At 43.6% G+C, this 18,109-nt stretch overlaps 1 protein-coding gene across 4 annotated transcripts in view; it reads left to right on the plus strand.

The window, feature by feature from the left end:
* The first annotated feature begins 9,438 nt into the window (after window positions 1-9,438).
* The window catches only part of STX3 (syntaxin 3), a 51,471-nt gene continuing 42,800 nt past the window's right edge, over window positions 9,439-18,109 (plus strand). For 2 of the 4 annotated variants that reach the window (XM_060771483.2, XM_060771492.2), the window contains exon 1: window positions 9,442-9,809. In XM_060771483.2, the coding sequence (XP_060627466.2) occupies window positions 9,780-9,809 (30 nt within the window). In that variant the 5' untranslated portion in view covers window positions 9,442-9,779. Of the gene's footprint in view, window positions 9,810-18,109 lie in introns of all 4 variants that reach the window. The other 2 variants (XM_060771475.2, XM_060771469.2) reach the window with 2 other exon arrangements.

Genomic DNA, 18,109 nt, shown 5'->3' on the forward strand with positions numbered 1-18,109 from the left:
AGGGCAAAGTAGATGGATGTTATCCTTGAAGTGACTGGCTTGATCTTGAAGGAGCTGGGGGTGGCCACGGCTGAGAGGGAGCTCTGGTGTGGGCTGGTCCATGAGGTCACAGGGAGTTGGAAGTGACAGAATGAATAAACAACAACAAATTCAAAGGTTGTTAGTTGTTGTTATGGTAATTTATTGCTTTAACAATCAGAGGCAGTGAGTTTCTGAATACAAGTTGTTTGAAAATATAAATGCCCCCATGTCCTTCATGTGGTTTTCTCAAAGGTGTTCATGGATCGCAATGAGAAGAGAAGTCTGGATTAGACAGGACTTTTGTCTATTTGGCTGGGCTTGTTGAAACTTTTTATTTAAAAATACTCAAAAGATATACACAAAAACATTATTTTATCGTTATTATTAGTCACATGAAATAATCACCTCTAGTTATATCACCACATTAATCAATCATAACAGATCTTTCTTTTAATCATTTAAACATTCCCTAAGGAAAAGGCATAAACTGTACTGCCATGAGGATTTATATGTCATAGATGCAACAATAATGGAAAAACAGGAGCTTAAATGCTAAGAAAAGTGAGCATAATATCTTGAGAAGCTTAACGTAATTTGAACAGCATAAAAAGAAGATGCTATTTTCAAAAACATGTCATTTTTTTTTAAAAAAAGAATGGATTATAATTCAACATAGGAGAAAGATCCTTAGCAAAAAAAAGGCCTATACAATACTGAACAAAAGATTTAAATGTGTCATGATATTTAAATATCAAAGAAATATATTGTTATGTTTTAAAGGCAATTTTATTAAAGGAAAATAATAAAACATGAATGTATTTTAGATATATAAGACAAAAACAAAACAAATACATGCATACATACATAGGGCTACAACTAAGTAACTATTGAGAATAACGAAATGGAGAAAACAAAATACACACACAGAGAGACAAGAAACAAACAAACCAAAAAGGATCTAAAACATCCCCCTCTCTGTCTGGTGGTTATTATCTCCTATTATTTATTTATTTACTTTATTTGTTTACCACTGTTCTCAGCCCTTAGGCGACTCACAGCAGTTAACAACAGTAGCAGCAAAAATTCAATGCCAACAACAGCAAGATATTTAAAAACAATTAACACAATGACAGACTAATCAATTAACAACAATAACCACTCACTGGCGTCTCATAACTGAAAACATGATCCAAACTCGTCATCCGTTGTTCCGTTCCTATATTCATTGCACTGCCTATTAAAACGTCTGTTCAAATAACCAGGTTTTCACCTTTCTCTGAAATACCATTAGCGATGGCCAATCTAATGTCCGTGGGAAGGGCGTTCCACAGCCGAGGGGCCACCACCGAGAAGGCCCTGTCTCTCGTCCCCGCCAACCGAGCCTGTGTTGCAGGCGGGATCGAGAGCAGGGCCTCCACGGAAGATTTAAAAGTCCTATTGGGTTCATAGGCAGAGATGCGATCAGATAGGTAACTTGGGCCGGAACCGTTTAGGGCTTTACAGGCCAACGCCAGCACTTTGAATTGAGCCCGGTAGCAAATTGGTAGCCAGTGGAGCTCGCGCAACAGAGGGGTTGTATGCTCCCTGCGCGCCGCTCCTGTTAGTATCATGGCTGCCGAACGTTGGACTAGTTGAAGCTTCCGAGCTGTCTTCAAAGGCAACCCCATGTAGAGAGCATTGCAGTAGTCTAATTGGGATGTAACCAGAGTGTGGACTACCGTGGCCAAGTCAGACTTCCCAAGGTACGGGCGCAGCTGGCGCACAAGCTTTAGCTGTGCAAATGCTCCCCTGGTCACCGCTGAAACCTGGGGTTCCAGGCTCAGTGATGAGTCCAAGGTCACACCCAAGCTGCGAACCTGCGTCTTCAGGGGGAGTGCGACCCCATCCAGCACAGGCTGTAACCCTATACCCTGTTCGGCCTTGCGACTGACCAGGAGTACCTCTGTCTTGTCTGGATACAATTTCAATTTGTTTGCCCTCATCCAGACTGTCACAGCCGCCAGGCACCAGTTCAGGACCTCGACAGCCTCCTTAGTAGCAGGTGGAAAGGAGTGACAGAGTTGGACATCATCTGCGTACAGATGACACCGTACTCCGAAACTCCGGATGATCTCTCCCAGCGGCTTCATGTAGATGTTAAACAACATGGGGGACAATATTGAGCCCCGAGGAACCCCACAAGACAAAGGTTGTGGGGTTGAACAGGTGTCTCCCAGTAACACCTTCTGGGATCTACTGCCTTTAAATCTGTGGGCTGCAGCCCAGCAGTGGGCTGTGAGAACAAAAATTTGGTCCATGAACCTCCTTCTTCTTTATTTATTTTTAATTTATTTTTAATTTATTTTATTTCCACAGAGCTAACTATCCCCACCCCTTTTGGTACTAATGTTGGAGAGTGGCCCCTGGTCAAAAAAGGTTGGAAACCACTGTTTTAAATGATATTATATAGTCACATTTGTACTTTTTGCCAAAATTCTATTAATTCGTTAATCCCACAGTTGACAGATAGGGTGTTTTTTTTTAATACTACAGATTCTTCCATCGCTGAAGCACTGTTTTTGTGTGTGATAAGAAAATCTTTATGCATCCCATCAGGGCAGTCTCATTTACTGTTTTGATTTTAGAGTTTTAATACTAGTAGCCAGATTTTGTTAATTTTCATGGTTTCCTCCTTTCTGTTGAAATTGTCTACATGCTTATCCCCGAGAGTGCCAACCCCTCTGTGGGTGTGTCACTTCCTCTTTCACCCTCTGGAGCAGGTATGGGCAAACCCAGGCCCCGGGATTGGGGAGGAGGCTGGATGCGGCCCCTTGGGCTCATTTTTCAGGCCCTTCTTTCTCTCACCATTCTATCCTTCCATCCTTCTCTCTTTCCTTCATCCTTAACTCCCTCTTTCTCCTTCCATCCTTCCCGCCCTTTCTTACCCCTTTCCTCCCTCTTTCTCCTTCCTTCCTTCCTTCCTTCCTTCCTTCTCTTCCACCCATTCTTCCTTCCTTTTTGTCTTTTCTTCCTCCGTACCTTCCTCCCTCCTATCCCTCTTTCTCCTTCCATCTTCCCTTCCCTTCCACCCTTTCATCCTTCCTTCCTTCCCTCTTTCTCCTTCCTTCTCTTTTGTCTTTCCTTCCTTCTCTCTGCCCCCCTTCCTCCATTCCCTTCCACCCTTTTGTCCTTCATTCCCTTTCCTTGCTTCTTCCTTCCATTGCATCCTTCTTTTTCCTTCCTTCCACCCATTCTCCTTCCTTCCCTCTTTCCTCCCTCCCTCCTTCCTTCCCTTTTGTCTTTGCTTCTGTCTCTCTTTTCCCCCATCCTTCCCCTCTCCCTCCATTCCCTTCCACCCTTTTGTCCTTCTTTCGCTTTCCTTCCTTCTATCACCATGTGGCCAGTCCTAGCAGGGAGTGCTACTAGCATGTTGGAAAGTTTGCCCACGCTCTGGGATGTCACCCCCTCTTACTTATTTACTTAGACAATCCCTTGTAGCTTGAGGATGATGGTCCTTCTGATGTGGCGTCTTGTTGGTGGGTCTGTAGGTGGCTGTGGAGCCCTTTTCTTGATCTGCATGTTCTCCTGCATGAGGACATTGGTTTCCCAATGGAAGGTGGTCCCGGTCAGGGTTGGCTTGATGCGCCTCCCTCTTAACATGTTTCTCCCTTTTGCTCTCCATTTGTGCCTCTTCGAATTCTGCAGCACTGCTGGTCACAGCTAACCTCCAGTTAGAGTGCTCAAGGGTTATGGCTTCCCAGTTCTCGGTGTCTATGCCACATTTTTTAAGGTTGGTTATAAGCCCATCTTTAAATCTCTTTTTCTGTCCACGAACATTATATTGGGTGATGGTCACTCGTTGGCCTGAGAGGTGTATTGTGTCCAAATTTGGCATCAATTCGTCCAGTGGTTTTTGAGTTATGTTAATCCCACAAACGAACATTACCTTTTTATTGATATAGAAGACTAGCTGTCCCCTGCCATGCGTTGCTGTGGCCCAGTCAGTGTATATGTGTTTTGTGTGTGTATATTTGTATTTGCATATATATGTGTGTGGTTTTGTGCATGTGTTGTAATGTATTTTTTTTGTTTTTTGGCTTTTTAAGTTTCTTCTGTTGTGTTTTTCAGTGTTTTTATGACTGATGGTCACTTGTTGGCCTGAAAGGTGTCTTGTGTCCAAATTTGGTGTCAATTTGTCCAGTGGTTTTTGAGTTCTGTTAATCCCACAAACGAACATTACATTTTTATTTATATAGAATATATATTCTATATAAATAAAAATGTAATGTTCGTTTGTGGGATTAACAGAACTCAAAAAACCATTTTTATTTATAAAGAATATATATCTCCAGCAAAGGATCACCGCCTTGTCGGGGCGCTGGAGCTTGAGCACCTCAATGATGTCATGAGCGAAACCGTGAAGGGCCACCCAAGACGGGACGGTTGTGGCAGAGAGGTCAGACCAAGCGTGATCCCTGGGGAAGGCAATGGCAAACCACTCCAGTATCCTTGCCAAGAAAACTAAATGGACCAGTACAACCAGAGATATGTCGGTATGCCATTGGAAGATGGGACTCCCAGGTCGGAAGATGGCCAAAATGCTACTGGGGAGGAGCAGAGGATAAGTTCAACTAGCCCCAGATGTGATGATGCAGCTAGCTCAAAGCCGAAAGGAAGGCTAGCGGCCGACGGTACTGGAGGTGAACGACGAATCCGATGCTCTAAAGATCAACACACCATAGGAACCTGGAATGTAAGATCTATGAGCCAGGGCAAATTGGATGTTGTTATTGGTGAGATGTCAAGACTAAAGATAGACATTCTGGGGGTCAGCGAACTGAAATGGACTGGAATGGGCCACTTCACATCAGATGACCACCAGATCTACTACTGCGGACAAGAGGAACATCGAAGAAATGGAGTAGCCTTCATAATTAATAAGAAATTCGCTAAAGCGGTGCTTGGATACAACCCAAAAAATGACAGAATGATCTCAATTCGAGTGCAAGGAAAGCCTTTCAACATCACAGTGATCCAAATATACGCCCCAACCACAGCTGCTGAAGAAGCAGAAGTAGATCAGTTCTATGAGGATCTGCAGGACCTACTGGATAATACACCAAAAAGAGACATTATTTTCATTACAGGAGACTGGAATGCCAAGGTGGGAAGTCAAATGACAACTGGGATCACAGGCAAGCATGGTCTGGGAGAACAAAATGAAGCGGGACGCAGGCTGATAGAATTCTGCCAGGAAAACTCGCTGTGTATAACAAACACTCTCTTCCAACAACCTAAAAGACGGCTTTATACATGGACCTCACCAGATGGTCAGCACCGAAATCAGATTGACTACATCCTTTGCAGCCAAAGGTGGCGGACATCCATCCAGTCGGTGAAAACAAGACCTGGGGCTGACTGTAGCTCAGATCACGAACTTCTTATTGCCCAATTTAGAATAAAACTAAAGAGATCAGGGAAAATACACAGACCAGTTAGATATGATCTCACTAACATTCCTAGCGAATATACAGTGGAAGTGAAGAACAGATTTGAAGGACTAGATTTAGTAAACAGAGTCCCAGAAGAACTATGGACAGAAGTCCGAGACATTGTTCAGGAGACGGCAACAAAGTACGTTCCAAAGAAAAAGAAAACCAAGAAGGCAAAATGGTTGTCTGCTGAGACACTGGAAGTAGCCCAAGAAAGGAGGAAAGCAAAAGGAAACAGTGAAAAGGGGAGATATGCCCAGTTAAATGCGCAATTCCAGAGGTTAGCCAGAAGAGATAAGGAACTATTTTTAAACAAGCAATGCATGGAAGTGGAAGAAGACAACAGAATAGGAAGGACAAGAGACCTCTTCCAGAAAATTAGAAACATTGGAGGTAAATTTCAGGCAAAAATTGGTATGATAAGAAACAAAGATGGCAGGGACCTAACAGAAGCTGAAGAGATCAAGAGAAGGTGGCGAGACTATACAGAAGATCTGTACAGGAAGGATAACAATATCGAGGATAGCTTTGACGGTGTGGTGAATGAATTAGAACCAGACATCCTGAGGAGTGAGGTTGAATGGGCCTTAAGAAGCATTGCTAACAACAAGGCAGCAGGAGATGATGGGATCCCAGCTGAACTGTTTAAAATCTTAAAAGATGATGCTGTCAAGGTGATGCATGCCATTTGCCAACAAATATGGAAAACACAAGAATGGCCATCAGACTGGAAAAAATCAACTTATATCCCCATACCAAAAAAGGGAAATGCGAAAGACTGCTCAAACTTCCGTACAGTGGCCCTTATTTCTCATGCCAGTAAGGTAATGCTCAAGATCCTGCAAGGAAGACTCCATCAATACATGGAGCGAGAGTTGCCAGATGTTCAAGCTGGGTTTAGAAAAGGCAGAGGAACGAGAGACCAGATTGCCAATATCCGCTGGATAATGGAGAATCTCGATAAAATAGTAAAGAGTAGAGACATCAGACTGGCAACAAAGATCCGCCTAGTCAAAGCCATGGTATTCCCTGTAGTCACCTACGGATGTGAGAGCTGGACCTTAGGGAAGGCTGAGCGAAGGAAGATCGATGCTTTTGAACTGTGGTGCTGGAGGAAAGTTCTGAGAGTGCCTTGGACTGCGAGAAGATCCAACCAGTCCATCCTCCAGGAAATAAAGCCCGACTGCTCACTGGAGGGAAAGATACTAGAGACAAAGTTGAAGTACTTTGGCCACATCATGAGACAGGAAAGCCTAGAGAAGACAATGATGCTGGGGAAAGTGGAAGGCAAAAGGAAGAGGGGCCGACCAAGGGCAAGATGGATGGATGGCATCCTTGAAGTGACTGGACTGACCTTGAGAGAGCTGGGGGTGGTAACGGCCGACAGGGAGCTCTGGCGTGGGCTGGTCCATGAGGTCACGAAGAGTCGGAGACGACTGAACGAATGAACAACAACAATGGAGAAAGGCAGGGAGTTTCAGAAAAACATCTACTTCTGCTTCATTGATTATTCTAAAGCCTTTGACTGTGTGGATCATAATAAATTGTGGCAAGTTCTTGGTGGGATGGGCATCCCAAGCCACCTTGTCTCTCTCCTGAGGAATCTGTACAAGAACCAAGAAGCAACAGTCAGAACTGACCACGGAACAACAGACTGGTTCAAGATTGGGAAAGGCGTACGGCAAGGCTGCATCCTCTCACCCAACCTTTTTAACATGTATGCAGAACACATCATGCGATGTGCGGGGCTGGATGAATGCAAAGCTGGGGTGAAAATTGCTGGAAGAAACATTAACAACCTCAGATATGCAGATGACACCACTCTGATGGCCGAAAGCGAGGAGGAGCTGAGGAGCCTTCTAATCAAGGTGAAAGAAGAAAGCGCAAAAGCCGGGTTGCAGCTAAACGTCAAAAAAACCAAGATTATGGCAACAAGAATGATTGACAACTGGAAAATAGAGGGAGAAACCGTGGAGGCCGTGACAGACTTTGTATTTCTAGGTGCAAAGATTACTGCAGATGCAGACTGTAGCCAGGAAATCAGAAGACGCTTACTTCTTGGGAGGAGAGCAATGTCCAGTCTCGATAAAATAGTGAAGAGTAGAGACATCAGACTGGCAACAAAGATCCGCCTAGTCAAAGCCATGGTATTCCCTGTAGTCACCTACGGATGTGAGAGCTGGACCTTAGGGAAGGCTGAGCGAAGGAAGATCGATGCTTTTGAGCTGTGGTGTTGGAGGAAAGTGCTGAGAGTGCCTTGGACTGCGAGAAGATCCAACCAGTCCATCCTCCAGGAAATAAAGCCCGACTGCTCACTGGAGGGAAAGATACTAGAGACAAAGTTGAAGTACTTCGGCCACATCATGAGGAGACAGGAAAGCCTAGAGAAGACAATTATGCTGGGGAAAGTGGAAGGCAAAAGGAAGAGGGGCCGACCAAGGGCAAGATGGATGGATGGCATCCTTGAAGTGACTGGACTGACCTTGAGGGAGCTGGGGGTGGTAACGGCCGACAGGGAGCTCTGGCGTAGGCTGGTCCATGAGGTCACGAAGAGTCGGAGACGACTGAACGAATGAACAACAAAGAATATATATATACTAGCCACTCTTTGCTGTGGCCCAGTCTGTGTATATGTTTGTGTGTATATATATGCGTATATGTGTGTCTATATATTTGTGTGTGTGTATATTTACATCACTTATATCCCGCCCATATCAGCCCGCAGGCGACTCAGGGCGGTCTACATATCAGCACAATTTGATGCCATCAATACAATACAAAAGCAAAAACAATTAAGTGCATTTAGACAAGAAAGACAGTGCAATAACAATTTAAAAAGAGCTATATCCTCTCATTCCAATCCTCATCCGTTTCATCGTCTTGGCCGTTCCTGGGTCATTCTCCATCTCAAGCTTGACTATTCCGGGGTTCTGAATGCCTGCCAGGTTTTCACTCTCTTACGAAAGGTCAGGAGGGAGGGGGCTGATCTAATATCCCTAGGCAGGGAGTTCCACAGCCGAGGGGCTGTGTGTTTGTGTATATATGTGCTTTTGCGCAGGCACTGTAATGTATTTTTTTGGCTTTGTAAGTCTCATCCACTTTGTCTTATTTTAGTGTTTTTATGGATAATGGTCACTCGTTGGCATGAGAGGCAGGGCTGTATCCAGAAAAAAATTTCGGGAGGGGTTGAAATTTTCGGGGGGGGGGTTGAAAATTTTACAGGGTGTGTGTGTGTTGAAACCTGCCTCCTAGCTCACGCTGAAGCAAAGAGCACAGCAGGGGGCAGAGCAGCCTTCAGTAGCCTGCAGCTCCGCCCCTGTCAACCACCTCCACCAAGTCTGGCCTCCTTAATGAGAATATTCAACACACACACACCCAACTTGGTTGCTTCACTACATCGGCTATTGCTGCAAGTAATGACAGTGTGAATAAATTGTCAATATTTGCTTGAGATAGTGCTTGCAGTTCTGGAGGGACTCTTTAATTTTTTGCATCTCATAGATTTAGCATGGGGATTTGGTTAACCAGTTAAAATTCATGAGTAAACCAGGGTTTTTTTTAAAAAAAATCTGAAACATTTCGGGGGGGGGTTGAACCCCTAACCCCCCCACCCCCCCCCCCCCCACCCCCCGCTACAGGCCTACTGAGAGGTGCCTTGTGTCCAAATTTGGTGCCAATTCGTCCAGTGGTTTTTGAGTTCTGTTAATCCCACAAACTAACATTACATTTTTATTTATATAGAAAAGATAGATAGGTAGATTAGCAACACCCTCTCTGAGGGGGTCCCCCGGTGCAGCTCCCACTCCCACGTGGGCCTCTCCAGGCGACACCTAACACAGGTTGTCCTCTCCTCCAGCAACAGGTTGGCTCTCTCTGGCTTGGGAGGGGCCTACCCCTTTAAGAGCGACTTGCGCTCAGGTAAGTGGGCGGGGCCTCCCGCTTTGACCCCGCCCACCCTGCGTATGTCATGATGGATTAGCGGCGGCGGCGGGGAGCTCAGCGCCCGAGGATCAGACCCAGACGGGGAAGGAGGGGGAGGAGGAAGAGGAGGAGGAGGAGGAAGAGGAAGAGAAGAGAGCAAGTGGGGAGGGGGCGTCTCTCCCCTCCGCCGCGGCCAGGCAGAGCGAGTTCCCCTCCCAGCCAAGGCAAAGAGGGCGAAAGCGGAGGAGGAAGCCGTCCTTCCGTCGGGGCCGGGAGGCCACTTCCTGGAGGGGAGTTTCGCCCGGGTCCACCTGCAGAAAAACAGGAGGAGGAGGAGGAGGAGGAGGAGGCACACACCTGTCCAAAATGAAGGACCGGCTGGAGCAGCTGAAGGCGGTGAGCAAGCCCCCTGCATCCACTTCCCTCTTTCCCTTCTTTCCTTCCTTCTAAACTGGGGAATTAATGCACTTTGACACCGCTTTAACTGCCCTAACTCTACTCTGGGACCCTAAGAGTCTTTCTCCTTCTCTGCCAAAGAGTGTGGGCGCCTCACCAAACTATAACTCCCAGGATTCCTCATAGCATTGGGGTGTCAAGCTGTATTAATCCCAACCATAGGGACTGTAAAGGGAAAGGGCCCACTTTGGAATAGTGTGGCTATTGGTGGGAATCCAAAGACTGGGTCCTTAAGGTAAAAGTCACCCCTAAATTTGGAAAATAATAATATAGAATATGGGGCGGGGGGTTGGAATAGGCTTCCACAGCTCTGTAGTTTCCAAACCTGCCAATAGTGGCTGGCAAAGTGAGGGTGGGACTGTTTAGTAGTGCTCTAATGCAGGTATGGGCCAATTTGGGTCCTGCAGGTGTTTTGGACTCCAACTCCCACCATTCCTAACAGCCTCAGGCCCTTTCCTTTTCCCCCTCCGCCGCTTAAGTTGGAGTCCAAAAGTAGTTGGGGTCCAAAACACCTGCAGGACCCAAGTTGGCCCACACCTGCCATAATGGATCTGAGAATATGTCCATTAGGGAACCACATGCACACCTTGCAATGTGGCACTGTGACCAAAATAATAAAACCATTTGAAGATGGCTAGGAGGGAGTCTCTGTTTCCCGCCACTTTTCCCCCCACCAAGATCAGTAGAGTTGGCAACTTCCTCTTTTTGGCTTCCCGCCTCCTGTCACTTTTATTTTTTTTTCCTTCCTTGGTGCACTCAGATATGTGCCTGCGGACATTATCTATATAAGATGTCACAAGAGCATTATAGGCCCAACCAGGGCTGAAGTGCTGGTTTCATATCCTCTCTCACATAACATTTATGGCTCAGTTGACTTGGAGCTGCCCCTCCCCTTGTTCTTCAATCCTCAGTTCAGAACATAATGTTCAGTCTCTCAGCTTGTGGTCACTTCTGAAGGTGCAGCTACACTGTAGAATTAATGCAGCTTCACACCACTTTTAACTGACATGATTCAGTGCTAAGGAATCATGGGAGTTGGAGCTTTGCATGCTTTTACTCTTGGGCCCTTCCACACAGTCCTATATCCCAGAATGTGAAGGCATGAAATCCCACAATATCTGAGTGTGGACTCAGGGCCCTTTCATACAGCCCTATATCCCAGAATATCAAGGCAGGAAATCCCACATTATCTGAGTGTCAGCTCGGGGCCCTTCCATACACCCCTATATCCCAGAATACCAAGGCAGGAAATTTATTTATTTACTACTAGCCGTCCCCTGCCACACGTTGCTGTGGCCCAGTCTGTGTATATGTGTTTTGTGTGTGTGCATGTGTGTGGGTGCATATTTTTGTGTATATATGTGTGTGTGCGGTTTTGTGAATTCATTGTAATGTTTTTTGTTTGTTTTTTGCTTTTAAGTCTCTTCTGGTGTGTTTTTCAGTGTTTTTATGAGTGATGGTCACTTGTTGGCCTGATACATGTATTCTGTCCAAATTTGGTGTCAATTCGTCCAGTGATTTTTGAATTATGCTAATCCCACAAATGAATATTACATTTTTTTATTTATACCTAGCTGTCCCCTGCTACGTGTTACTGTGGCCCTGTATGTGTGTTTTGTGTGTATATGTGTGTGTGTGTATATATTTGTGTATATATGTGGTTTTGCACATGCGTTGTAAAGTAATTTTGTTTTTTGGTTTTTTAAGTCTCTTCTGTGTTTTTCGGTGTTTTTATAAGTGATGGTCACTCGTTGGACTGATAGGTGTATTCTGTCCGAATTTGGTGTCAATTCATCCAGTGGTTTTTGAACTATGTTAATCCCACAAATGAACATTACATTTTTATTTATATAGATATTTGTATACCGACCTTCATAGCCCTTAGGCGACTCACTTCTGAAGATGTAGCTACACTGTGAAATTAATGCAGCTTCACACCACTTTTAGATGACACAATTCAATGCTAAGGAATCATTGAGTGAATATCTGAGTGTAGGCTCGGGGCCCTTCCACACAGCCCTATATCCCAGAATATCAAGACAGAAAATCTCGCAATACCTGCTTTGAACTGGGTTATCTGAGTCCAGACTCAGATAATGTGGGATTTTCTGCCTTATATTCTGGGGTATAGGGCTGTGTGGAAGGGCCCTCGGATGACCCAGGGCCCTTCCGCACTGTCATATAACCCAGAATATCAAGCCAAGAAATCCCACAATATCTGCTTTGAACTGGGTAATCTGAGTCCACACTGCCATATATTCCAGTTCAAAGCAGACAATGTGGCATTTTATTCAGCTGTGTGGAGGTTGTTCCAGTTCAAAGCAGATATTGTGGGATTTTCTGCCTTGATATTCTGGGATATAGGGCTGTGTGGAAGGGCCCCTTCTCTGTCAAAGTTCCTATCTAAAGTAGAACGACCAGAATTCCATAGTATTGAGCCTTGGCAGTTAAAGTGGTGTCAAACTGCATTAATTCTACAGTGTAGATGTACCTTGAAATCAACTCTTTAGTGCTTCTTGGGCCCCTTCCACAAAGCTAAATAAAATCCCACATCTGCTTTGAACAGCGATTTATGGCATTGTGGACTCAGGGCCCTTTCACACAACCCTATATCCCAGAATGTCAAGGCAGAAAATCCCACATTATCTGAGTGTGGACTAAGATAAACCAGTTCAAAGCAGATATTGTGGGATTTTCTTCCTTGATATTCTGGGGGCCCTTCCACACAGCCCTATATCCCAGAATATCTTCTTTGTACTAGGTTATCTGAGTCCACACTGCCATATATTCCAGTTCAAAGCAGAAATTGTGGGCTTTTATTCAGCTGTGTGGAAGAGTCCTCAGATAACCCAGTTCAAAGCTGATATTGTGGGATTTTCTGCCTTGATAGTCTGGGTTATATGGCTGTGTGGAAGGGCCCTTAGTTTTCAGCTGAAATCCGTCATTTTTAAAAGGAGGAAAAACACAAGTGTCTGGCCTGTAAGACAAGTTTGCTTATGCGTCTCCTGAAGTACATCTTTATTGAGTGCATCATCATGGTGTGACGTGATATGCAGATGGCATAAACACAGCTTCTCACAGTTTTTATTGCCAGAGAGTGTTAGTAGTTCAGCATGTGCCAGACTTGGCAAAGGCCTAGGCATGCTACTTCTTTCATATTTGCTGACTTCAAGGTGATGACCTGTTTCACACTCCTACGTCTAGCTCTTTTCTTTTTCTCAGTGTAAATAACTTGTGTTACTTTATTTATACCCCTCTCTTCTCACCTTGAAGGGGATTCAGTGCGGCTTTACAAACTACGGCAAAAATTCAGTGCCTCATTTTGCACATAACAAAAACATAGCACATTAAATTATAAAACAATTAAAACATATAAACAGTTAAAACCTATAAAACACAGTAAAATAGTTAAAAAACATAAAAAGTTCTGAGTCATTATTTCCAAACATCCAGTTTTCCATGGTCATTATCTGGACTGCAAGGTTAAAGTCAAATTCCACGTTACCCTATTCTTTGAATGCTTGAGCACAAAGCCAGGTCTTTAGCTTTTTACCTGAAGACCAGGAAGAATGGGGCCAATCTAATTATTTATTTATTTATTTATTTATTTTATTTACTTTGCTTATATACCGCTGTTCTCAGCCCGAGGGCGACTCACAGCGGTGTACAACATAGAAACAGGTTCAAATTCAAGACACAATCTAAAATAATCAATCTAGCATTAACCAAAAACATCGTCATCAAAAACATCATCAATAATACAAAAGCCATTCCACGTCGTCTCATCGTCTAAACCACAATCCAGTATCATTTTCCGTTGTTCCATTCCTGTCGTCATTACCAATTATTGCACTTCTTGTTCGAACGCCTTCTTGAACAGCCAGGTCTTTAATTTCCTGCGGAATATTAACAGGGACGGAGCCTGTCTGATGTCCACGGGAAGGGTGTTCCACAGCCGAGGAGCCACCACCAAGAAGGCCCTATCTCTCGTCCCCACCAGGCGTGCCTGTGAGGCAGGCGGGATCGAGAGCAGGGCCTCCCTGGACGATCTCAAAGTCCTGGTGGGCTCGTAGGTTGAGATGCGGTCGTAAAGGTATCTTGGGCCGGAACCGTTTAGGGCTTTATAGGCCAACGCCAGCACCTTGAATTGAGCCCGGTAGCAAATCGGCAGCCAGTGGAGCTGGTACAATGTCACTAGGGAGGGGGTTCCACAGCTGAGGGGCCACCACTGAAAAGGCCCTGTTTCTCATCCCCACCAGTTGCACTTGGGAAGTGGGGTGGAACCAAGAGCAGGACCTCCCCAGTAGATCTTAAAGCTCATAAAAGCTCATAAAGGGAGATATGTTTGGACAGATAAGTTGGATCAGTACCATTTAGGGCTTTATAGACCAAAGCCAGCACTTTGAATTGGGCCCGGAAGCAAACTGGCACAATGATTAGTTGCTGTTTAAATACAGAAGCTATTTCTGTTGTATGGGTTCTTGTTTTATGGGACAAGGAAGACTCCTTGTTGGCTGGGACGAAATAGTTGCCTAATGTCAAGGAAGAATGGTGTGGAAATTGTGGCCATAGAACTCACTTCTTGTTCTTTCTGATCAAAGGAGGGTATGGTAAAGTTTAGCAAGAAATAAATATGGAAAGAGAAAGCTTAGGAAAGTTATTTCTGAACTCTTAAATCTTAATTGTATAGCAATTTGGTGATGCATAACCTAAAGCATTTTTCAAATTCAGTTAAAATGGAGATATAATGTGAATCAACTAGTGACAAGTTCAGCTAAAGAGTGCTCCCAGGTAGCAGGTTCAAAAGACATTGTGCTGCTATACTGCCTTTCCCCTTTCTATTGTTTTGAAGAAAGGAAGGGAGGGAGGGAGGAAGAGGTAGCAAAATGGAGATGTTGTACATAGATGATGGCATTATGTATTCCTCTCCCAAATAACATTTCATGAATGAGACTGGATAAGAGAAAAAGCTGACAGCCCAATGATATAAGGTCATGGGGTGAAACTATAGTTTTCTGGCCTAGTGTAGAACATCTGTTAAACCTCTAACAAGAAAGAACACAAAGCGTTGTTGTTGTTGTTGTGTGCCTTCAAGTCATTTCCAAATTATAGTGACCATGTCACAGGATTTTCTTTGCAAGATTTGCCCAGAAGGGATTTGCCTTTGTATTTCTTTGAGATGAGAGAGAGTGAGTTGCCCAAGATCCAGTGGGTTTCCATGGCTAAGCGGGGATTCCAGCATGTTCTCCAGAGTCACATAGTTCAATACTCGCAACTGCTACACCACACTGGCCTTCTACAAAGCACTTGCCTGCCTTATTTTCCCAGTTTACTTTGTACAGATCAAATGGTCATGTCAAATATATGGAATCAAAGTTCAGATTTTATGGGTAGGTCTTGTCTCCCCCTTCTCACTTTCAACCTTCTGTTGAAATTACTTTCTTGAGTCAGGCTGAAACTGAATCAGCAACTACTGGTGTATAAAACTAGGACCTAATATTAATCTGCATTCTAGAAGAATGGGAGGTTCTGCAGGCTATCCTTTTCTGTTATAAATTCCAGAATTGGATTTGCAATAGGATTTAGGTCATAATATGCTATAACATGCCAATAATGCCCTTCTGTTCTCCATGAAACCTTGTTTTAGAATATATCTGTTGCCCCTGGTGCCACAATTTGTTCATGTGATAGCTTCCTGGCTATAAGATAAAACATGCAATGAATAGGATATTATCTAGAATCTAGATTGTCCTGGCTTTCTGATAATTTTCAACTAATTTTCACTTGGCTAACTAGATTATGTCACTGGCATAAGTTATGCAAACTTCCACCTACTTATTTCAATAGGCATACTTTTTTTTCTGCTTCTTCATGTCATGGGAAAGTGTAATGAGCCGTGTATTGCAGAAAAGTTGTACCTCCAGGCTAGTGGAAATTGCAACTAAATCCTTCCCTGGCTTGGCAAAACTTCCCAGTTGGTTGACATACACATCCGAGGATTAGAAACTTTAAAAAGAAAACCCTGAAATTTTCAGGATGTTGAAATTTGAATAGCATTTTGGACACTATAAAACAGGCATGGGCAAATTTGGACCTTCTAGGAGTAAATGTGGGGAGAAAAAAAAGGGCCTGAGGTTAGTAGGAATTGTGGGAGTAGAGGTCCAAAACACCTGGAAGGCCCAAGTTTGCCCATGCCTGCTATAAAACCAGACAGAATATTGATATCAGGCGAAGTAAGCTTGATATTCTCAATCTGAAAGGAGACTGAAAATATTGTTATTATTGTTATTTGTTTAATTTATACCTTGTTTGTCCTCATAAAATGACTCATTGAGTTAGGTTGGAAAGCAGCAGTATAGTGAACTTAAAAAAAAGAGTAAAGCTGATAAATACAGCTGACCTTCTGTATCCATGGATTCAACCATTTACGGGTTGAAAATATTCACCACTTCCAAGATTTTGAAAGGCAAACTTTTGGACAATGTATGTCCAGGACACCATTCTACTATTCCATTGTATATAGAGACTTCAGCATCCACACATTTTGGTATTTAAAGAGGGCCTTGGAACCAAAACTTAGTAGATATCAAGGGCCCACTTACTATGTGTCATTCCATAGGTGGACCTTCGAGCCACTCAAAAGAGAAATGTTAAACTTTATGGATTCTTCTTGTTCCAATGGTAAAAAATAAACTGGCTGCTACAAAAGCAAATGGAGAAAACAACTTGACCTTTTAAAGATGCATTTAGTTATCGAGTACTTTGTCTATTAAAGAAGATTGATTGCTCTGGTGAGAGATGATCCTAAGGGGCAACTTTTTATCAACTGATACCATTATGGTTGCAGGATGAGTTCTGAAACTATTCCGGACACGTTTATGCTTCTCTCTCCGAAACATATGCACATATGAAATGCCTTTCTTCATCAGGATCTGTTAAATCAGATTTTTCAAACTAAACTTTTCTTAAAATTGTCCATATGAAGACTTGTCATAAAATTTCATTTCCTGTAGGCTGGGTATTTGGGACGAAAGCTACTCAGAATTTTGTGGTCACTATATTGCATACATACACACACACATGTATATATACACACACAATCATAATTAGAAAATGTCTTAAGCTTTTGGGAGATAGAAGTGTATTTATTAAAAACGCTGAGCAAAGGATGTGTTCAAGGACCAGCTCCTAGCCCTATAAATAAGTCAAAGGGCACTATACAGGTGTTGTGTCTTTTCTTCCTGAATGAATTAAAAAGACAGAGGGCTAACAAAACTGGAAGTCATTTTTGTCTGGTTTGTGAAATTCTGAGTTTGGAGCAAGATGATGCCAAGGTGAATGTTTTCACCTGGAAGCACCTAAGGCGCATTTTCACTTATCTGTCGTGTCAGTTTCAATGGCTAGCACTGCAACTTTGTCTTGGCTGCTTAATGAATCAGGCAACTATTTACTCTTTAGATCATTTTGACGTTTGTCAATAGTGTAAGAACCAGCAGCAGGGCTGGAGTGGTGTACCTTGCAAGGATGTGTAACCAGATTCAGGAGCTGTGTAACAGGTACCTACCTGAAAGCTGGAGAGTTTCAGCTGCAGCTTCAAGGATTGTCTTTCCTAATCCTGCCTTGTTCTGCCCTGGTATGGGACATTAAAGCCTTTTTGCCTTTACTCCGAACAAATGAGAGAATCCACTGTAGCTCTTTCGTGTTTTTCCTTAGAGTATAGTACGTCCATTTCTAATAAAAGTGGCCTTGTTTACACTCTCACTTCGAACCAAACAGGACCCAAGAGACTGATACTTCATTTCTTCCACCTGTTCTAAAGCTAGCTTCTGAAATAATGCAATGCTTTCTTTGCGGAGGAAGAAGTGAATTATGGAGATCCTTCCTCATCTAGATATTTGTTTTGTTGGGAGGTATTCCAGATGACTTTTTGGTGTTTTTTTTTATGGCTTATTTCATGGAATATTACTGGGATTTTTTTTTATTTCGATGTCACTTGCAAACCTTGTCTCAACACTTTGTTCTTTTTATTCCTTTTAAAAATCAATTAATAAGGCAAAGATGGGATAATTGTGTAACAACTTTTAACTGGAGTGTAAGGAGGCCTCCATCTGGAAGTCTGGATGTGGCCTAGAGTGCAATGGGCAGTTCCTAAGCCAGGACTTTAGACTGTATTGTTGGGATTGCACTGCCCAGAAACAGCCAAAACAACTGGATTACTGGCCAGGCTTCTGTGAGGATAC

Source organism: Anolis sagrei, chromosome 1 (genome assembly GCF_037176765.1).
Source record: "Anolis sagrei isolate rAnoSag1 chromosome 1, rAnoSag1.mat, whole genome shotgun sequence".
NCBI classification, from domain to species: domain Eukaryota; kingdom Metazoa; phylum Chordata; class Lepidosauria; order Squamata; family Dactyloidae; genus Anolis; species Anolis sagrei.